We start from the raw sequence: 24,160 nt of genomic DNA, 5'->3' as shown, positions 1-24,160 counted from the left end.
GAGAATAGAAAATGAAATAATATACATTGATATACATATAAATAATAGTTTTTTTTAATACAAAGCAACTGAGAAAAGAATTATGAACAAAGCAAGAATTGAACCCAAAGCAGAGTGTAGACTCATGCCAAGATTTTAAAAAATACATATTTTATTGACTTCAGAGGAAGGGAGAGGGAGAAACATCAATGATGAGAGAGAATAATTGATGGGCTGCCTCCTACACCCACCCCACTGGGGACCGAGCCTGCAACCTGGGCATATGCCCTGACTGGGAGTCGAACCCTGACCTCCTGGTTCATAAGTCGACACTCAACTACTGACCCATGCCAGCTTGGCTCATGGTGGAATACAGCAGGAGCCATTAAGATAGCTAGAAAACTTCAGTGCAACTCCCCAGCATCATATGTGTGGGGGTACACTGAGTAGTAAAATTGTTGACTCTCTGCCATAAGGGTGGGAGATGTTCGCTTTCAACTTGGTAAGTGTGAGACAGAAAGGATATGAGTATCTTTAAAAAATACAGGGTAGATCATGACATGCCATAAAAAGGCATTAATACACCATACAACCTTTCAAAAGAGAACTGGCTTATTATCACAGTCCTCTAAATTAAACATTTAGTGGAAACAGGATGAAAGGACATGGCATCTAATGGCAAAAATTCCAATCCAAGGCCTCATGAAAAATGTTGACCATTATTACATCTACAATTTGAATTTAAAACTATTTCAAATGGTATTATGGAAAATTACAAGGGAAAAAACCTGGATTCAAATCTGTATCTGACACCTATTAGCTATGCAACCTTGGATGCTTTCACTTTCTAATTTATTTTCTCTGAGATTCAGTTTTCTATTTGATGAAATATTTATAATAGACACGTCTTTCCTGCCTGCTTCACAGGGTCAAAGTTAAAGAAATCTATTAACTGTAAAATCCCATAATTTTCTTAAGCTAGACTAGTCTCACTTTCCACCATCGATGTGCTTCATCATCTTGATGCCAAATACCAATTTTTAGGTACTTACTTCTTAACAGAGAAAACCACCTAAACTGAAATTTAAAATTTCTTTAAGGACAAAATACTGACTTTAAGTAGAGATAACCCATTAAAGTCCCTGTTCAATTCCTACGAGGTTTCAAAATTGTACCTCACCTATTTAAGTCACATGAAGTGGCCATTAGCCTGGGTACTTGTCTGAGACTCTCAAGGTAACCCATGATAATGGGGTCTAAAGATGACCTTATAACCACTGACCAGAATATTGAGAAAATACCCATCAAAATATTTCTTTACATGCTACATTTTGTAACTATATGGTTACAAAAACGTAAGGTCTTTTTACACTTTCCAAAGTTCTTTATTACTTTTATTCCATCTGATCATCTAGTAGTTCTGTCAGGTAGGTAAGGCAGATTTATGCTTGTCTTAGAAGGAAAAAACTTACTTATGTTCAAAATCATTTTGAGGCATAACTTATATTTCTGGTGCCCAACTTCTTTTGGTGTTCATACTACATCATGTTAAATAAATTTTACATTTTAAATTATTCAACAGCACCAGTGATTCTACCTCTAAATAGTAACACATTCAAGTGTGAAAATATTCCTAATAAAAACTGTATAACAGCCCCATTCTAAGTCTTATCAGAAAGAATCATTTACCAACCAAATTAAATCTCCCACTCAGAAAAGTATATTAAATAATTTAAAATGATTAATATCTTAAAACACAGGTTTTGAAGAATTATCTTAAAAATGTGAATAAATGTCTAAGCTTTAAAAATACAGATGAGATTAAGTTTAAAAGTAACTTAAAAGAATACCTTATGAATAAGACTAATATTTAATTGACGTGGTTAAACTACTGAATTGGGGATATGGATTCTAGCCTCATTTCATTTTAACCTCTCTGAGCCTCAGTTAACATTAAAACAAAAAATCATAATAGGAAATTTTACTCTCACTATATAATCAAGTCCTGGAAAATCATGAATACTATGAAAAAGTTAATTATTAGAGGCAAAAATCAAGACTTCTGAACCAAACCAAAATTAGATCAAAACATTTATTTTTTGTGTTACAAAAGCAAAAATAAAGCCAAGCAAGTAATGAAATTAACATTTTTTAAATTTATTCATCCTGGATTCTGTGCCCTAGAATTTAGTCAATAGTTCAACTTTAGGTTGCTTCAACACTTCTTCTGGATACTATGAGGTCTCCATCTTATAACCATGTTTCTCTAGTTCAGCTCTAAAATAAAACACAAAAATATAATATCACTAGACATTCTTTATTATAGATTAAAGAAACAGGTAGTTTTTAGAAATAATGCAATAAATTAAAAATGAGCTAAATCTAGGCACCAATTAAAAATACTAACAAATTATTTTAGTCCCTAGAAATAAATCTATATAAGAAATTGGATGTAAATCAACACAATGCTAATAAAATTTTAATTTCCCATTAGTATTTCATATCCCTTAATTTTCTGATAATCTATTTATGAAAGAAATATAAGAAATTCACTATCTTCCAAATACCTTCCAAATACCATAAAATGTTGTTAATAATAAATATTTAAATACATTTTAAGAATCATTAACCATATAGTTAAGAATACAAGACATTGATACCAATCTTTAGGGATTTCATAATCATCACAATAGGTATTACTGTTATTTACACATGAAAAATGGAACAGATTGCTTTCCATATTTACATACACTGAGTGGCCATATTATTATGATCTCTGGATGCATAATAATCTGGTCACTCAGTGTATATCCTATAAATAAAAGGCTAATATGCAAATTGTCCCCTCGACCAGGAGTTCGACCAGCAGGCAGGCTGGCCAACTGCCCATGTCCCCTCCCCCTGGCCAGGCTGGCCAGACCCCACCCATGCACGAATTCATGCACCGGGCCTCTAATGCGCCCCCCTGCCAGCCTGGTCACCCCCAACTACCCCCCCTCTGCTGGCCTGGTCACCCCTAACTGCTCCACCCCCGCAGGCCTGGTCTCCCCTAATTGCCCCCCTCTGCCAACCTGGTTGCCCCTAACTGTTCCCCCCTGCTGGCCTGGTGGCCCCTCACTGCCCCCCTGCCAGCCTGGTTGCCCCCCTGCTGGGCTGATTGCTCCCAATTGCCCCCCTGCTCTGCTAGCCTGGTTGCCCCACGCAGTCGGCTGTTCAGTCGTTCGTCCAGTTGTTTCGGTCGTGATGGCCCCTGGCTTTTTATATATTAGGGTAAGTTATAAACTATTAAATGAGACTTTACTTTCCTAATTTTTAATGTGAATAAAAAATCTCAAAAATTATATTGGAATACACAGTTGAAAAAGACATTTTTTATAATTTTAAATAATTTACTCAACCTGAAGTTTCTGAAAATGTCAACTGCAATAGTTGATCAGCCTTACATAAAACATTTGCACAATAAAGTTTAGTTCTATAATGAATTTCAGCTATTTAAACTACCATTCCAAATATCACCAGCAACTTACTTGCCAAAATTCTGATTTTATAATAGTTGACCACAAAATTATTTGAGGGCCAATCCATGATAAAACATAATACAAATGTAAAGTATGATTAATGTGCCCTACATCATTTGTCCTCAAGTGTAATTTAGCTTAGCCACTATCATACTATCCAGTGTAAAAACAATGTAAAAAGCACATGGTGGGAATGATGTATAATATTTACTATTCATTTCCTCAAACTCCTTCAATTTCCTAAAAATTTTAGTTACTTATAATATAAATACTAACCTAAAGTCCATGACTAATATTAAGGCCAGAGATTATTCATATGAATCATCTTTCTTCTGCTCAGGTATAGAGGGCAGTATGGACTAGTGGTAAAATGCTAGAGTAGGGGTATAAAGATCAGCACAAATTTCTGATTCTACCCCTTCCTTTGCTAAATTTAATTAAAATGTTTATTTTGCTCTCCCACCCAGGAAGTTTAAAATTATAATGCCTATCCTTCATATGTTTCCTATTTAAAATTAAATTAATTTAAAAAGTTTCTTAAATAATAGTTTTCTGATGCCTTCAACACAATTAATGTACATTATTTACTTTCTCTTATTTTAACAACAATGACAAAAACAAAACACCCATCTGACTTCCTAACAGGAGGTAGTAACCAATATCATTTATAAATTGTTTACAAATATAAAATAAGGATATACTTCCCTATTAGCTAAATTCTTGGTGAACATGAAAACTTCTTTGCTAAAATTTAGGACATATAAGAAATCAAAAGGAAAAGAAATCAAGGCCATTAATCACAAAACATAAAACAATATAAAAACACTAATATCAAGAGCCTGTTAAATGGAAAAATCCAGCAAAGAAAAGAAATGAGACACACATAGTGAATACATACTATTTGAAACAAACAAACAAAAAAACATCATTCCTTTTACAACAGAAGACGACTAATAGCCACTAGTAGGTTTGGGAACACCTCTTACTATCCAAAAAAACTACTGTTATATGCCAGTAGCTATATCTGACACAGTACTAGTAAATCAAGAACATAGTTTTTATGTAAAATGTGATGCAGGGTCAGGAAAATATGATAATCCTACCTACTTCTGATATACAGAGAAACAAACATATCAGGAACAGCAAAAACAGAAGGACTTTTAGTTACTTGGAGACACAGATATCTTTTTTTTTCTACTTCTACTTGCTAAAGGTAACTACACGAAAAAAGAAAGAAACATGGAAAGTTTATGCTAGGCCGTTGCTGAAGACAGATTTGGAGTTAGAACTCAGGGAATATGACTGACTAAAGTACAACTGCCTCTCCAAAATTAGATGGGATTAGGACCAAATAACATCAGAAGATAGAAAAGCATGTTTTTTACCATGGTTTACAATACTACACTAAAGGTATCAATGCATTTTACAAAGACTAGGAAGAGCATCTTTGCTGGAGACTTGTTAATCAAGACAAGTTTTTCAAAGCAGAAATATAAATATTATCTGAGGCTATGCTGTCCAATATAGTATTCACATGTGGCAATTTAGCTCATTAAATGTAGTTCATTAGCTGCGCTAGCCACATTTCATGTGCTCAATAATCACACTAATGGGTTACAGAACACTTCCATCACTATAATACGTTCTATTTGACAAAGCTGGTGACATATGAACAACCTTGTGGGGAACAATACTCATGACTCAAACAGGAAAATAAAGAGAAATATATTATTCACTAATGGAGATACCAAGATTTATACACTATGGAAATCCACAAACCTAAAGGCAGAAACACAACAGAGAACATAAGAGCACTGTGGAGGTGTATTATGAAAACAACAAGCCACCAAGAACATATGGATAATACTCTATTTCCAAACCAGTAAAAAGGCAAAATGTAGTAGTGACAAGAAATCCAATTATAAATACATTTACTAAAAGTTCCCAATAAATTCGTAGCATGCAATAATGTCCTGATTTAATTTTTTTTAAAAAAGTGCTACTTTCTGACTAATGAAAGACAGAGGAGATTTGGGAGAAATTTGACTTAAAGATGTTTTCAAGGTCACTAATCATCATAGAGATGCAAATTAAAACCACAATGAGATATCACCTCATGCCTATCAAAATGGCTATCATCAATAAATCAACAAACAACAATTACTGGCCAGGATGTGGAGAAAAGGGAACCCTCAGGCATGTGTTGGTGGGAATGTAGACTGGTGCAGCCACTGTGAAAAACAGAGTGGAGTTTCCTCAAAAAATTAAAAATGGAACCTTTTGACCCAGTGATCCCACTTCTGGGAATAATCCAAAGAAACCCGAAACACTAATTCAAAAGAATAAATGCACCTTTATACTCCTTGCAGCATTATTTACAATAGCCAAGATCTGGAAACAGCCAAAGTATCCATCAGCAGATGAGAGGATAAAACAACTATGGTACATTTACACATTGGAATACTACAATTCTAATTTCTACCGAGTTATTCAATATTGGCAGAAAATTAACTTCAACAGAATTAAACCCACAAGGATAAAAAATTGCAAATATGCTTCTATTTAACCACTTTTGCCAAGAGCCTAGAAAGAACAAAATTTCTAGGCACTTACACGAAGTATTCATATTTAGAAATACAAGAAATGAAGGCAATATGTCTTACTTTTTAGAATCCAAAAATGTATTTCAAACATTAATTATCTTTTAAGAGCTCAATTATCATATGTAGATGACATATTCTGTGTTTACAATTAATACTAAGTTATATAAAAATCTGGCTTAAAGTTTACCGTAACTGATTGGAGAAGTCATCCTCTACATTGTCATCATCCCAATTATCCTCCCAGACATGTGCATCTTCATCTTCATCTAAACCAGTCCAGTCTGAAAACAGAAACAGATGCTGTCTAAATAGTTCTCATATATTATTTCCATAAATACAAGAACTTCAGAAACTTTGCCCCGAAAACTCAAACAATTCAAAACATCTAATACCATATATACTAGAATGAGAAATGGTAATCTTCCTCTTTAAATCTCAATTTATGCTGTCACATATGTTCTCTCAATTCTTGAATTTGCAGATAATCTAAAACAGAAGTTAATACACAAATTATATTTGCCATGAAAATTTATTTTAATTTCAGGAGGATATTTACTTTCCTGATTTCTCCTTGGGCTAACTTTTATAAGGTCTATTTCACAATCTTTCAAAACATAGCATTAACAACACTAAGGTAAGGTGAGTAACAGAGGATATCAGCCTGAAATTCAAAACTGCTAAACATGAAAAAGGTAACTCATTCATAGATAATAAAAAGTAGACTAAATATTTTCTTAAATTTGATTGTTTTAGAGGAGAATGTCTTTATTCCTTAAGACATGAACACTGAAATTTTAAGAGTTAAGTGTTATTTTGTCGACAACTTATTTACAAATGGTTCTCAATATATATTTTATATATATCATATATGCTATACATGATAGAAATAAACATACCTCTTTTTAAAAATGAGGTATAATTAACATGTTATATTAGTTTTAGGTGTACAACACAATGATTTGATATTTATGTATATTGCAAAATGATCACAAGACTAGTTAATATCACTATACAGTTACATTTTTTTCTTGTAATGAAGACTTTTAAGATCTACTCTCTTAGCACCTTTCAAATATGCAGTATGGCATTATTGACTAGAGTCATCATTGCTGTATATGATATCCTCATGACTTATTTATTTTGTAACTGGAAGTTTATACCTTCTGACCCCTTCACTCAATTCACCACCACCATGCCCCACTTGCCCTCTATTTTAAACTTTTTTTCAGGGTTGAAAGTTTCAAAATTAAAATGTCAGAAAAATAGTTTTTAAAAAATCGGTTTGGAAATTACCTCTGGAAGCCTTCCATATTCCCTCCTCCTCCTCCTTACCTTTAGAGCTTAGATCCCTTCTTTTGTGTATCTTTCTATCACAGCACTTACATACTGTACAATCATATTATGAGTGTCTGAGCTCAAGAGTAACAACTATATTTTATTTTTGTATTCTTAAACTCAAACAGTACCTAGCATATGTACAACAAATAGTTGTGAAACACACAACAGAACTCTAAATCAGATCTTGTAAATTTTTGTTTGAACCCCGCCCCTTAAAAATCAGTAATTACGAATTACATTCTCTCTTAAATAGGTCCTAGCCATTAGCTTCATCTTAGTAGATACCTATTAGAAACATGGCAAAGAATATTTAAACCTAAAAAGAAAAATAATTAAATAACAAAACATATGAGTTAGGCTTTTCTTATAATGCACATTTAGATTTAAAGCTATTCAGCAATGACACATACTATAAGTATTTTATTTGTTACATTATGCATCAGCAAAAATTTTTAAATGTGATATGTCTTCATTATGATTTAAGAATAGAAGTACCTCCATTTACCTGGTCCCCCAAAGCAGAATCATGAGAGGCATCTTAGCTACTCTTTCTCCTTCAACTATCGTAGTCATTATCCTTTCCAACTCCCAACTATCTCTAGAGTTTAGTCTCCCCCCTCCCTATTCTTACTGCCACTATGTTAATTGAGGAGTAATTTTTCCCTTCACGGACTATTACTGTGGCCCTCTTTCTGTTCCCTCCTCTCCAATCTTACACAGTATATACCCATCCACCACAGATGCCTAAAACAACCACCACCATTTCTGTGGATACTGTTCAACACCTTCAGGTAGGAATGGCATTTTATTAAATTTGTAATTCTAGTGCCTACAGCTGGGTGTTGGGCACATAGTAGAAACTTAATAAAATGCTGTAGTTCCATTTAGAAACTATACTTAAGTTCCCTTCCTGAGTTGTCAATATGAAGAAAACAGAGGTTAGTGATGGCTTCAGTAAAGCCAAGAGTACATAATTCAAGATAGAAGATATCAACAATATCATCCTCCTATCTAATAATAGAGTAACATGTAAATTACCATCACTCCGCTACGCCCACGATTGGGCAGCGGGAGGCTGGGGGGCGGGACTCGGGGTGGCCTATCTGGCCATTGAGAGGCACGGATCCGCTGCCACTGAGGGGGGCTACCCTGCTGTTGAGAGGCACAGGGGGCGGGACTCCCGCCCCCTGTGCCTCTCAATGGCCAGATCCGCGGCCGCTGAGGGGGCCTGCCACGGACACCCAGCTGCGCCTCTCAACGGCAGGGTAGCCAGGCGTCCGTGGCAGCCCCCCTCAGCGGCCGTTGAGAGGTGCAGGGGGCGGGAGTCCTGCCCCCTGTGCCTCTCAACAGCAGAGTAGCCCCCCTCAGCGGCTGCGGACCATCAAAAGTGGGGGAGCTGGGTGCCTGTCTGCTCCAGCACCAGCGGACAGGCACCCAGCTCCACCGCGAAAAAGGGGACCCTACATGTGCATGATTCAATCATGCACTGGGCCTCTAGTGTATTATAAATGAGTTATGTAAAATTCTCAATTATACTTAAGACTGCTTCTGAGAAATGTGATCACTTCATTCAATGATCCCCTAAGAGAGACCATGTGGGAACTATCTTTTAAGGCCAGAGTGCCTAAAAAAAGATGAAAAAATTTCCGAGGCAATTTGTTTCAGAGTGCTAAGAAGCAACAACATACAGTCAAATGTATGGCTAACTTCAATCATTGTATAGGGCAGTGAGTGTATACTCATTAGTAAAAACTCTCAATAATAAAAAATATGAATTTTTACCTGCATATATTTTTTATATCTCCTAGTAATATTATTGTTCTCAAAGAGGGAATATTGCTATTACCTAAACTGAAATCCGATTCTCTGAGGTCCTTAACAATAGCAATACTCAATAATAGTAAGTACTAATTACATCTCAAAATAAGTTGGCTGAGCTAAATATATTCTTACATTTTCTCCTTTCTTGTAGAAGTACCTTAAACTTGAACTGAAAAATTTTATTATTCTGTGTGTGAAATTAACTATATTTTTAATGAAGAGTACATTAAGAAGTTAAAGAAAAGGAAACCATATTCAGGATTTTCCTCAGTCTAAGGAAGAGTGATCAGACAGCTGCTATAAACCAATTTAATAGATATAGCTATTCCCAAAGCTAAAGATAAACTGAAAGACTAACATTTCTACACTTTTATAGACTAGAAAAGTTTCTTAGTTAAGCCAAAGTTAATCATTAGGTATAGGGACTAAACAGTACTGTTACTCTCATAGTGCCATTGCAATAAATAAACTGTTTACTATGTACATTATAACTGTACATTATAATATTCTATATAAACTTTCTTTTTTGTTCTTCTAAAAATAGACATTTCAAGAAGAAAGAAGGGAACTATTATAGGGTAAAAATAAATGGAGCAGAAATTGCAGTATTAAGTACACAAGAGAGGGACATTAAGAAAAGGTAATATGAGGTGTATCCTAAGAGAAAATTTTAAATATCAAGGAAGCCCCATTTCAAACAGTAGATATATTTCTCTAATACTATATCATTAAAAATCAACTAAATAATTTTAAAACTGAATAAAACACTTCAAATAATCTCAAATTTATCTTTTATAGAAATTTATATTCCTGTATGTTGAACTTGTAATGAAACAACTAAATCCATTACCCCTTTTACAGCAAGTGAACAATAACTATAATACTACTAGTAGCCCATTTGCAGGAAAATCCTGCAAGCGGCTGTTGCGGCCACGTGTGCTGCCACTGCCGCTGCTGCCGCCGCCGCTGCCGCCACCTTTTCGGCTACGGCGCCTGCACCGGCTCGCCACTGCCGCCCGCCCCACTCTGCCCTGCCTGGGCTTTCCCTCTGCCAGCCACCTTGCTTTCCACTTTTCCTCCCTCTTCCTTCTAAGTTGTCTTCAGTGTTCACTCCTCCCTCTCTCGGCATATGCAAATTAACCGCCATCTTTGTTGGGTAATTAGCATACTCACCCTGATGGGCTGGTAGGTGTGGCTTGGGTGTAGCAAAGGTGCAGTCAATTTGCATATTACTATTTTATTAGGTAGGATTACTCCACATTCCCTCCAGTTACTATAATCTTCAGCTCTAGAGCTACCTAATAGTATTAATGGACAATTTAGGATTTTTTTTTTTTGGATTTATTTTAATGACATTAAGGCCTTCCATATAAAAATTTCACATAAAACAATTTCAATAAACTGCAATGTAGCAGGTTTTTGGCTTTAGACTTCAAGTTTTTATAAAATGGCTAAGACTGAGGACTTGTTTAAAATTACAGAATTTTGGAGACAGAAAAAGCCTTACAGATCACTGGACATTATACCCTTCTTTGTTTGAAAACCACCACCATTACTACTACCAAAAAATAGAGAAAATGAAGACTGCCTTACAAGAAAATATTTAGTAACTTTTTCTACCATTATTTCATGATATCAAATCCTAGACTCTAAATATATTTGGGATAAGTCTAGAAATAGAAATTGTCAAATATTGGTTTTACTGATATTTTAAGGAGTCTTTATAAAGCTACCTAATGAAGTTTAATGTTCCACAAAATAATCTGAATTCATTATTACTGGATAATATGTTCTTGAGTAAAAGGGGTGATATAACTCAAGTCACAAATGAATTGTGTCAAGGTTATAAGACACCAAACCTCACATCAGTCTGAACAACTTCTAACCAGCTTCCTAAATTGTTCACTACATGTTTTCCATCTACACTGGTCTCTAAGATTCAAGTTAGAAATATAAAATAGTAAGAATATTTTTTTCACATATCTCTGGCTAACCTTTCCAAACAATAAAGACACAGGCCCTCTAGGAATTTTTAATCTAATTATGACTTGATTCAAAACATTGATTTCAACATTGTCATTAGCTGATGAATTCACATGTCTTCAAGTTAGCTTTATTTCTTATAACTTTGAGAGACTAAAAAAAATATACTTGTTCATTTGTACCCAACTGCTTCAGAGTGGCAGAAGCATATGTATTTCATAACATTTTTTGTAGAAGCCCCAATCCTTAATTCTAAAAAGGCTAGAAAAAGTAAAAATTCTTAACATAATACAGAGATACTACTTTGAACAGTTATTTTTTTTTAAATTTCAAGAGTGGTATAATTTTTAGTTTATTGAGCTGAATTCTGATGGTCATTTAAGGCATAAGGACAAAGCATCTCTTCCCTCCTTTAACAACCACCTAATGCTACTTTAATGGCAAGAAAGGAAAAGAAAGAAGGTAGAATAAAGTCCCCCCCAAAAATAAAATGCCTTATGAAAGAGGGGGAAATTCTAGGTAGAGCACATACACCCACATTAAAAAAAAAAAAAGACTTGACAATAGTTCTATATTTCTTTGGTATTATACAGAATTTCATAATTATGACACTCTTGAGTATACAAGGATACAAAAAATGGAAAGGCTAATTAAATTCATTAATCATCACATAAATTTGAATATACTTTTTAACCTTAATGTCTTAACCTAGGAGTAAGATGCACAGAAGCCCCATGCCATGCAATCCTTCCAACCACCATAGATGAAGAATTCAGGACAATAATTAACTGTTTGAACTACCACTTAAGTATTTGAAATTATTTAACAAGAGTACCATTAAGAAACTTAGTGTTCACAGTGACAAACCAGAATCTATAATCTATTTTAGGTAGAAACACTTAAGATTTTCTTTATTAACTAGGAATGTATTAAACTATATTAAGTAAAAAGTTTAAGTGACAGGTATAAGAACCCTAAATATTATTTTCAACACTTACAAATTCTCCATATGCATATATGTTACAATATATGTAAGTTATAATATATGTAAACTCTACTAAGTGAACATGTAACATAAACAAGCTGTGACTATTGTAATCTCTAGGATTTGGCTGACATCTCTTGCAATATATCTCTGACTGAATTGTGTTTTAATTTTCAATTACAACATAATACCGATAATTATGCAATTTTATTTAATCACTTATTTTGAAGCCTTAAACCCAGAAATATCTTTTTTTTTAAGAGGTCAAAACAATAAAATCAAACAAGGATACCAGATTCATAGCTTATGCCTTCCTTCAACATGTAGATGAGTTAAAAAGTATACATGTTATCTTCAACACTAAATGCATTGCCAGGATTGTGATTAATCGTTTAAATAACGACATCTGTGTTGACTTCAGTGTGCAGGCCTCCAGATGTGTACTGGTAAAAAAATTATCATATTTTAAGAAGTCAGAATTAGAAATAACCAATAACAGATGCCTAATACATAAGTTTCTAGCAATTCTAAATTATTTAAGACTTTGCCCTCAAATATGGCTTTGTTCACATTTGTCAGTGAGAATTACATCTGTGACTAGCTTTAAATTTCAAAAATCTGAGCTATCAAAGATCCCATATACTTTATCTAAGTGTCACCTTGACATTAAAGAGGGAAAAGATTTTTCTCTCTCTGTTCTTAAGATTACTTATTCTCCTCACCCTCCAACATACAAAATACCTCAAAAGTATGAAGGATACCATTTTGGAGAAAAGTAAAGAGGAAATTCAATTTATAACAAATAGGGTTGCAAATGTTTAGACTCTCGATTCCAATAATTACAGGCTGTTGTTGTTCCTTGTGATTAAGCCCCTATCCCAGTGGTAGGCAAACTCATTAGTCAACAGAGCGGCAAACCGCGGCTCGCGAGCCGCAGTTTGCCGACCGCTGTTCTAATCTATACCAGTTTTCAGGAGCATCAAATTATCATTCATTCCTTAATAGCAAAGTTACTCTGAATATAAACTAACTAATCTCCAACGAAGATTCTTCAAATAAAAAAAATGTGCATGTATAAAGAAAAATGAGACAGATGAAGTTCGAAAAGTTGTAAATTGTACACTCACCATCACAGATGAGTGTAAAAAATAACAGCAATACTTGCAAATAGCATCATTATGTTCATGAATATGATTAACCACACTATATCTAGTCATTCTGAGATAAATTTACATGTGTTTCTGTTTAAGCTGTATAAAATAAGTTAAAACTTTTTTCTTAAATGTCACTTTTGTAGGTTATTGTGATACAAAAATATTTATACCCTAGAGATCTAATGTCTATATTCAGTGGCTAAGAAACCAATAGCTAGCATAGCACCACTGCACTACTATATTTTCTCTAACAGAAGAACCAAAAATGTCAATGAGGAACTTCAGAGCAGCAACCTAAAGCAAGTAATACATGATGTTGGTACCAGACTACTGGTGACCTTTAAGTCATTTGTTGCCATTTGTTGTCTGAAAAGAAGCTCAAAATAACTTACATAACCACTTATAATTGTTCTTATATTTCAACAAAAGGAAATTCAAACAATTCTTTTCATAAATAATTTTTAAAAATATATATCTGGCAGAATGATTCCACTACAAAGTCATGTTGACTTTGGTTACCTTTGTTAATCAATGATTTTTAATTCTCTCTTAAAAAATTCTCCAAAGCCATTACTCTCATCTTTCCCAAACCCTCATATCCTATACTCATCATTTCCCTCATTCTGATCCTCCATGCCACTGAAACAAGGGTATCCAATGTGAACTCCACCATCTGTCATACATTAGACATGCCAAGTGCAAAATCACAAACTTGATTTCTTCTTACTACCAACACTCCATTATCAAACTGGTTGCCAAAGCTCCCTTGTTATTCTTCCATCACTCTCTTCACTTCTTTTCTAATAATAATCTATTTCAGGCCCTTACTCTTCACCTAAGCTATTACTAATTAGCTTCCTTGACTCTATCTCTTTCCATCTTTTCAAATTAATTTTTCTGGGTTAATTTTCCCCAAACTGCTTATCTGAAGGAAAACACACACATACCAAACAAAAAAATCCACGTCCCACCTACCTAAGGATAAAGTCCAAACTGGTCATTTGGCTAAAGCCTTCCATGTTAGGCCCCAAACTATCTGCTTTGCAACCACTACTTCATAGCCAAAATTTACACACTGATTTTCCACCTCCAAGCATCTACTTCTTTGCCCTTCTTTTGGAAACTCCTTTCCTACATTTCTATATTTTGAAAACTTTGTTCAAATGTTGCTATCTCAGGTAGTACACAACTAGAAATAATTCCCCCTTCTTTTCAACTGCTGTTGTACTTTATCAATTGATTAATCACCCTCCTCACTCCCCAAGCAGCAGCAACTGAAAAGAAACCAAAGGACCTCCTAACCAGAAGCCCAACAGATAAAGACAGTCAAATGCAAAGCTACGATGGTTTAATTGAAGGTAGGGAGGAAAGGATTTGGAAACCCACATTCCAGATAAGCACCTGCAAAATACTGAAAGGCTCAAGTTTGGTATGAAAACTATTGAGCCATCATCTCCACTGACATTTATATCATTAAGTCCAAAGACAAATATCTACCTAAGGAATCAAATTTGGCTAAGTGCAGCCTCTAGTTAACTGTAACCTTGGTCTTTTCCTGAGCCCCCAATATAAAACCATAAGGCTGCTGTGTATCTGAAACATTTAGTATTGAAAAATGTCAGTTAGTAGCATTTTCTCTCTGCACTACTCAGTGCCAGATTTACAGGAAGCACTCAACAAATATATATATCCAATGAATAAGTAATTTATTATATGCTAATCACTGCCAGGGAACTTGAAGGGTGATAGAGATAAAAGAAACATGTCCCAGAACAAAGACAACACCATTTCTACCAAGCATTACACATACAACAGAACACAAAACTGGGGAGGTAATGTTATTTGGTGAATTTTTAGTACCTCAGAAGGAAAATATAACTTTTAAAACTTTCATTTTCCCCTAAATGTTTTCACAGTCCACATCGTTCAATGAGTCGTGTAAATCAGGATTGCTTATTGCTTGTTCAGTCTTTTCAGAATCAGTGAAAGAGCTAATCAAATAATTTTTCTAAGCAGCTTTTACTGCATAATATCTTGGTCACACCTCTCACTATCCCCTCTCAAACACCAATATCTTGATTTGGGAGGTTTTCACTCTACTGTATTTTTTTGTACCTGTTGTCCATCTGTATACATCCTTAAACAATGTATGCTACTGTTCTATGTATTATAATATTTTATATAAATAATCACACTATTTTAAAAAGTACTTTTGGGGGAAAATTAACAATATTTTTTAATTTTAATACTAGAAAATAAATTATCAAATAACCCATAAACTCAACAAGCTTAATTGCATATATACCTAAAATTACAAATAAAATATTTGTCAAAAATATGCCGAAACCGGTTTGGCTCATTGGATAGAGCGTCGGCCTGCGGACTGAAAGGTCTCATGTTCGATTCCGGTCAAGGGCATGTACCTTGGTTGCGGGCACATCCCCAGTAGGGGGTGTGCAGGAGGCAGCTGGTCGATGTTTCTCTCTCATCGATGTTTCTAACTCTCTAACTCTCTCCCTTCCTCTCTGTAAAAAAATCAATAAAATATATTAAAAAAATAAATAAATAAAATAAAACATTTGTCAAAAATAGTTCAAATTCTAAGTAAATTAAATATCAAACATCATCCAAAATCCAAAGCCCTAAACAGACTGGGGAGAGAAGAGAAAGGGCTCTAATATTCATTGAATGTCAACTTTATGCCAAATTCTATGCTATGCACTTACACGTATCATTGTTATGGACTGAATGTCTGTGTCTCCCAAGCCCCAAGATTCTTATGTTGAAGCCCTAACCCCTAATTTGATGCTATTTGAAGATGAGGCCTTTTGGAGGTAATTAGGATACTATGAAATCATGAGAGTGGAGTCCTCATGATGAAACTATCAGTGCCATTATAGAAAAATGAAAAATAAAACACCAGAAAGCTTGCTGTCTTCACCTTGAAAGGGCATAGTGAGAAGGCAACAGTCTGAAAGCCGGAAAGAAAGCACTGACCAGGAAATGAATCAGCTAAAATCTTGATCTTGGACTTTGCAGGCTCTAGAAGTGACAACATACATTGCTGTTGTTTAAGCCACTCAGAATATGGAATTTTGTTATGGCAGCTTGAGCAGACTAATACAACCATGCAATCCTTATATGACTCTAATTAGTATCCAAAAATCCTGTCTAATAAAAGAGCAATATGCAAATTAACCATCACTCCGCTTATACCCACCAGCCAATCAGGAGCAAATATGCAAATAAACCCAACCAAGATGACTACGGCCACAGAGAGCAGGAGGGAGGATTGGGTTTCCCCGGCAATGGAGAAAGCCAAGCTTTCCGCCTAACCTTGCCAGCCTAGGACTCCACTCAAGGCTACAAAGTTTCAAAGATAGAAGATACATAAATCCAAACAGAAATGGTGGCAGCCACGGAGCTGGAGAGAGCAGGAGGGAGGCTTGGGTTGCCCCCGGTGATGGAGGAAGCCAAGCTTTCCGCACACCCTGGCCAGCCCAGGCCTCCGCTTAAGGCTACAAAGTTTCAATTATAGAAGATACATAAATCCCAACAGAAATGGCTGCCGCCACGGAGCAAGTAGAAGGCTTGGCTCTGCTCCAGGCTACAAAGTTTCAATTGTAGAAAATAAATAAACCCCAGATACCAGGGCCTCCACTTGGGTTGCCAGCGGGCGTGGCCGGCCTGCAAACCACCACAGGCCCCTCTCCCAGGCTGCCCCATGCCCCAAGGGAACCCCGACCCTGATCCGGGACATCCTTCAGAGCAAACCAGCCGGTCCCCACCCATGCACCAGGCCTCTATCCTATCTAATAAAAGAGTAATATGCAGATTGACCATCACTCCAACACACAAGATGGCTGCCCCCATGTGGTCAAAGATCCTGCCCCAATGTGGACACAAGATGGCCACCACAAGATGGCCAGCAGGGGAGGGCAGTTGGGAGGGACCAGGCCTGCAAGGGAGGGCAGTTGTGGGTGATCAGGCCAGCAGGGGAGGGCAGTTGGGAGGGACCAGGCCTGCAAGGGAGGGCAGTTGGGGGTGATCAAGCCTGCAGGGGAGGGCAGTTAGGGGTGACCAGGCTGGCAGGGGAGCAGTTAGGCATCAATCAGGCTGGCAGGGGAGTGGTTAGGGGGTGATCAGGCTGGCAGGCAGAAGTGGTTAGGGGCCATCAAGAAGGCAGGCAGGCGAGCAGTTGGGAGCCAGCAGTCCTGGATTGTGAGAGGGATGTCTGACTGCCCAGTGGGATCGGGCCAGTCAGACATCCCTCAAGAAGTCCCAGTTTGGAGAGGGTGCAGGCTGGGCTGAGGGACACCCCCCAACTCGTGCACGAATTTCGTACACCAGGCCTCTAGTCTATATATATAAAAGTCTAAGCAACTGGCTGACAGGCCAGTAGCTATGATGCACACTGACCACCAGGGGCAGATGCTTAATGCAGCAGCTGCTAAACTGCAGTCTCTTGGCAGCAGCGGTTCTCAGGTGACGCACCCGGAATCAGAGAGGAGGGAGCCCAATTCTGGGGTGCGTCACCCAAGAACCACCCTCTTGCAATCTGGGACCTCTTGGGGAATGTCAGAGAGCTGGTATCGGCCCGATCTCCACAGGCCAGGCTGAGGGACCCCATCAGTGCATGAACTTGGCCTCTAGTTATAAAGAAACTGGCAATTAAGGAGAAGGAACAGTTCAATGAAAAACATAATGGTCAATCTCATACAAAGAAATCAATCCAAATCAAAATGATGCACTATTTTTCATCCATCAGGTCTGCAATGCCTAAAATGTTTACTATGGAATACTAGAGGCTCGATGCACAAAATTCGTGCAAGGGACTCAGCCTTTGCAGCCACGGCTTTGTCCAGAAGGATGTCAGGAAGGTCATTCAGCTGTCCGGTCTAATTAGCATATTATGCTTTTATTATTATAAATAGACAATCTAATGAGGAAAAAGGTGAACTGTAGATGGGACTGTTAATTACTGTAATCATTCTCAAAGGCAATTTGAAAATATACATCAAATTTCAAAATGTACCTAGCCCTGATGAGGTGTCAGAGCCCAAGCAGAGCTTGGAGGATTAGCATTCCTGTGGAGGAGTAGCACTGCATGGTTGGTATGTCAGAGCCTGAACAGGGTGAAGAAGTCACCAAATACTGGAGGGAGGAGGGGAGAGGGTGGCCTGACATAGAATGTTGATACCCAAGTGGAATGAGGAGGGCATCTCTGTGTGCAGGGGGCAACAAAGATTGGTTAGGGAGGAGGATAACCAAATAGACAATATACTTATGGTAATGGAAGCCAGGTATCTATCTCACTGTTGGGAAAGGTACTATGAATATGGAAAGGGGGGCAAAAAAACACAGAATAAACCCCGTGACAAACAGATATTGGAGATCTCTGTGTGAAATCATAATTTTATACAAACACATACAATATAGATGTAAAAGTGTATATATGTATACACACATTTGTACATTTCCTAGCTCCTTCTACTGAGATGGTCCCAAAAGCAATTAGCATAACTGGAATTAAGATATTGCCTTCTAAATATCATCCTATATAATAAAGAGGTAATATGCAAATGGTCGTTACACCTTGCCGCGTAACAACCAAACAGCAGGAGAGCAGGGCAGCGACCTATGAGCCTCGGAGAGCTACAGGAGGGCAGTGCAGCGAGCTACTCACGCATGCAAGTGCAGGGCTACTAGTTCTCCAATAAAAGGAATGTGCCTTCGAGAAATAGCTGATTCCAGGAATGGAGCAGGGAAAGTACAAGATTAGCTTGGAATACGTTGTTGTACCAGAAGGTGTTGAAGGTACTACATAAAGATTGATGGTGACATGTCAAAAGGTCAAAGATAGCTTGAAGGGCTTCCCAATGTTCAAATATGGGACAATTTGAGGATGAAAGTAAATTATAGTAATAAACTGTAACCCTCTGACTGAGAATCCATGAATCTGTACTGATATGAATAAGCAAATGAACAAACTGAAAGTTTGATGATAAATGGAATACTGTATTTACATGGTTTCAAAATCCCTCTTCACAAAATACCAGTTAACTATGAAGGGAAAATTAGTAATCTAACAATGGAAAACTCTCTCAGACACTACCTTAATAAAGTGATAAAAATGAACATCATCAGTAATGGAACAAAAGAAAAACATGTTCTCCCTGACAAGGTGCAATAAGAACACAGCATCATGACTTTGATATTCCTGCCAATGTACAGAACTTGAATCTAATCATGTGGACACATGAAACAAGTCAAAGTTAAGGTACATTATATAAAATAACTGGCCTATAATCTTCAAAAGTGTCAAAATCACGAAAGCTGAAGACAAACTGAGATCGCTCTAGACTGAAGAAGACTAAAGGGACATGACAACTGAATGTAGTGATCCATGATTCTAAATCAAGACATTTTTGAGACAATTAGAGAAACCTGAAGATGATTTGTGGATGATAGTAATGTATTTGTGTATTAATTTCCAATTTTGATGGTTGTACTGTGATAATGTCTTTGTAGGAAATTCCAATTAGAATACGCAAGGGTGATGGGCATCAGGTTGGCAACTTATTCTCAAATGGTTTAGGGGGAAAAAGAATGTACTCAATTACTCTGTAAGTTTGCAATTATTTAAAAGTAAAAAATTATATTAAAAAATATAAATGCACCTGCCAATTTGATCTAGCAAATCCTTCTCTAAAAGTTTATCTGATAAACACAAAAGCTAAGTAGCTTACTTAACATGCATACAAGAGACTAGTAGTGCACAACTATTAAAAAGCATAAGGTAAAGTTTTACATTAATGTGTAAACACGTGCCTAAGACATAAAATATAAAAATCAAGTAGAAGAAATGTTATATAAAATATAGTTCTCTGTATTTAAAAAATATAAACACACACAAATTATATACATATGTATATATAACTTCTGGACGGATGCTTAGTTTTGTTACTTATTGAAGTTTTTATTAGTAAATATTTGATTTCACCTCCTAAGCTAATTTTGTATCCAGAAAAATCTTACTAATTCAAATTAACATGTAAGAAAAACTGAATTATAAACCAAAGAAGAAACATACAGAAACCTGAACAAAACCAAGTAATTTCAAATGTTTTTGTCATTCTAAATGGAAAGTTTCCTGAATGAAAGTAGGTTCTACACATTCAAACCTGAAGACCACAAATATTCTGTAAGTTGAACAATAAATGGTGAATTACTTAATACTAATAAACCAGTCTATTGTGAAGGCCTTTTTCTTCACAAAAAATATTTGTTGGTTTTCCTTTTATCTTTAATGAGATTTTTTACTATGTAACTACAAACATTTTGAACAAATTGCTGCTCACAACATAAACAGAGAACAGGAACAAACCACATATTCTGCAAAAGCTGGTAAGATGAAAGTTGTTGAGAAAAATCATGTATATCATCAGGTACACAATTATCTCGAGATCCTTTTTAAGCAGTCAATTTTCAGCTACTTATTTTAAATACAGATTCATTCATTCAACAAGCATTTATCGAACATCTAAAAAGTACCAGGCACTTTGATAAATGTTAAGAATGAAGCTTGGTTGAGACTAACCACTAAATGGCAAGCTTTTAAAATCTTTGAGCTTCAGGACTGTGGTGATAATTAGACTAACTTAAATAAAGGGCCTAATATCGCACCTTGTATATGATAAACAATGAATAAATGCTATTTTGAAATATGAAATTTAAGTAAGAAATGGATCCTGCCCTAAATAAGCCAGTTTTCTACTGCATAGTTAGTTCCAAGCTGGAGGACTATGAACCAACTTGAAAGTGAGGTCAAGAAAACATGTCTGACGATAAAGCTACTATCAAAACAGAAGACAAACAATCCCCACAATGTATAATGAATCCCAGAATTGAAAAGAAATGTGCTTGGGCTAGTTTATGAATTGGTGTAGTCTGCTCACTAATGTCTTTCTTCTTCCATTAAAAAACAACAACTGAGTGCACTATATATACAAAGAACAAATGTTCCAGCTGTGTGGTTTTATGATTTAATAGAATCACGATGGGTATAACTTAGGACAATTTTAGTGATGCAAATAATTGCTTAATGTAACAAATGTGTACACCATTAACCGCAATTCTTTCTACCACCTTCAGAAAGACTACCCAATAGTAACCTCCTTTTCTTAGGAGACAAATATCTATCCTAACTATAACATTTGGCCAATGAAGTAAATAATTTTGAAAAAAAATCTAAGTAGCCACAACGATCTAACAAACAGAACAGAACCAAATCTAACCAAATCTACTAAATAAACAGCGAAAGAGTTTAAGAACTCTGGTGTCAAATGGGCCAGCTGCCCATCAATGCTTGCCAGTTCTGTGACACTGGGAAGTTTCTCAACTGTTCCAAGCTTCGGTGTCTATCTGAAAAATTGTAAGTATCAGTACCTTCTGGCTAGATTTGTGAAAATGGACTCGTTCCTCTAGGTAACCATGAAACTAATAAAAATATAGAATTGTAGGGTCCTAAAAAAAAATCCTTAAACTTAGATTAGGTCAAAGTTAAGTAATCCAAAATGAGTGAGGAACAAGAGTAAAACAATAGCACGTGCATTAAGCACCAACACCTGACCCTCCCATCCTAGTTATTAACATGCATTTAGACTTCATCTGTAATGTCCTAAAAGTCAGCCGCACTGGCCTACCCAGGAACGACAACTCTGGAAGGCGAGGAGGCCAAGGAGGGCGGCTACACCAAAGAAAATCAAGGGAAAAGAGATGGGAGTCACGAACGAGGCAGCCGGCTGAAGAGGAAAAGGACCAGCCCTCCCGGACACCGGCGTCGGGGGGCCCAAGGAGGAAGCAGGAGGCATTCAGCCTCCCCGGCGAGCCCCCACCCGGACGCGGCGAGCCCGAAGCCGGGTGCACGGAGGGTCGCACTCGCAGAGCCTCCAGGGCCGGCCGCAGGGTCCAAACTTCCCGCGGGCGCCCCTGGGCCCGGCCCTCGCTGCCTCGCTTCCTCCAACCCGAAGCCTGAGTCACCGCCCGCGAGGCCGAGGCCCCGCCGCTCACCTTCCGCAGGAAACTCCTCGAACTCGTCGTCCTCCTCCAGGAGACCCAAGTCTACCGGCTGCTTCTTCTCGGACATCGCGCCCCTCCGCGCCCCGACCCGCACAGGCCAGCTGGAAAGTTGGACCCACTCGCCCGCACCCCGGCCGCCGCTGCCGCCTCCGAGCGCGCTCTACCATAGAGACGCGGGAGAAGAGCGACCGGGGCGGCGCGGGGAATGCTGGGATGCTGGAGGTCGGCCGCGCGCCTCCTGCGGGTTTAGCAGCCCTTCAGTTAGGAAGGTTGCTGAGATTGTGTCTGTTGTACCTCTGCGGCCTTACCGCGAGTCTCTGAAGTGACAAACTGGATGTCAGGGTAGGTTTCCGTGACTGGAAAAGACTCATAATGTGTAAAAACAAAATTCAAACCTGAGGGGTGAGGCGTCCCTGCTAAATGCCGGGCCCTTAGCTTAGGTTAGCTCCGTCCTTAAACCAATTCGCTGGGCATGGTATTAAATACCTGCACATCCCAGAATATTCAGATTTGGAAATGGCCAAAGGCATTCAGGCAGTGTTAGCCCAAATGTAGATTGGGTCACCTGACTTAAATCTCCAAATTTTCCCATTCAGTGTTCCTCCCATCTTGTAGTTACACTGTGGTGAATACCCGATTAATAGCGAGTGTGTGTAATAACTACTTTACAGGTTATTACAAAATAATGCTACATAAAAGCGAGATACATAGCATCCTATGGCGTTCAGAATATGTCATTTTGAATTTTTAAGATATCTAATATTTGGAATGTAGTGATCTACATAAAACTACCTCATCTATATGTAATATTATAGTTGAATATTGCGTAATATAATTAAATGTACATTAATAATGGTAAACTTTGTTACATGTGTTTGTTTATGTGTTGAAATCCCATTTCTTCAACAGCATTAGTTTATTCCATGTACCAGGGACTGTGCTGGAAAGTCAAACGTGAAGACGAGGTCCTTGCCCTCAAGTAGCTCATAGTCCACTCAGAGGCATGGAAAACAGATGGGTCACAATGACACAGTAATGCATTTGGATCTCTATTTTCGACTAAAATTGCCTAAGAAGTGAACAAAGAACATGAGTGTATGGAGAATGGAGCAACTAAGTAGAGCACATATTTGGATCAGAATTTGGGAACCTACAATTAGATGTAACTTCTAAGAAAATAAGATGACCCTTCATAATACTAATTTGATTTGATTATTGAAAACATTGACAGTCTTCAAATTAAGTTCCAAGTATATGTAATTTGGTATGCTACATTAGTAAGTACCAAATTAATGAAAGAAGAGAGACTATGAGGAAAATCTAAAGTTGGTAATGAATGTAGACAGTAGAAATGCAGAAAGTATGCAGTACATTTCTTCATATGTAGAAAGTATGTAGTATATTCTTCATATTAAAGTCCATTTAATGGCAGCATTTGCTAACCTTGATGAGCCCTTTTAAGAGATTTATACTCTCTATCATGCCTTCCATCATACATATTACATATACCACTAGAACCACACACCAAGATGAACCTTGGGGCAGGCAGTTGGACTTTGACGTCAAAGAATAAAAAACAAATCACATATCCGAGCAGTCATCTTATGCAGAGATAAAAGATTTGCCCAAGGACAAGTTTATAGAGACAGAAAGATTAATGGCTGCAAGGAGATGGAACTAACTGCTAATATGATGATG

General features: G+C 37.0%; 1 protein-coding gene across 1 annotated transcript; it reads right to left on the bottom strand.

Moving 5' to 3' along the window:
• Positions 1 to 2,057: 2,057 nt before the first annotated feature.
• Positions 2,058 to 22,645, bottom strand: SEM1 (SEM1 26S proteasome subunit). Its single transcript, XM_054726218.1, has 3 exons — positions 22,454 to 22,645; positions 6,288 to 6,381; positions 2,058 to 2,256 (listed from the first exon to the last, which is right to left on the bottom strand). Exons 1-3 carry the CDS (start codon positions 22,527 to 22,529, stop codon positions 2,214 to 2,216), a joined length of 213 nt encoding a protein of 70 aa, XP_054582193.1. The 5' UTR covers positions 22,530 to 22,645; the 3' UTR covers positions 2,058 to 2,213.
• Positions 22,646 to 24,160: the final 1,515 nt, after the last annotated feature.

Source organism: Eptesicus fuscus, chromosome 14, assembly GCF_027574615.1.
Source record: "Eptesicus fuscus isolate TK198812 chromosome 14, DD_ASM_mEF_20220401, whole genome shotgun sequence".
Classification (NCBI taxonomy): domain Eukaryota; kingdom Metazoa; phylum Chordata; class Mammalia; order Chiroptera; family Vespertilionidae; genus Eptesicus; species Eptesicus fuscus.
The sequence above is the reverse complement of the archived record's forward strand: the minus strand, read 5'-3'. Positions and strand labels throughout refer to the sequence as shown.

Coding starts and splice junctions, on each gene's coding strand:
- SEM1 (XM_054726218.1), bottom strand. CDS start 22,529: ATGTCCGAGAAGAAGCAGCCGGTAGACTTGGGTCTCCTGGAGGAGGAC. Junction 6,382..22,453: donor CGAGGAGTTTCCTGCGGAAG/GTGAGCGGCGGG, acceptor TTCTGTTTTCAG/ACTGGACTGGTTTAGATGAA. Junction 2,257..6,287: donor GACTTCTCCAATCAGTTACG/GTAAACTTTAAG, acceptor GTTTTATTTTAG/AGCTGAACTAGAGAAACATG.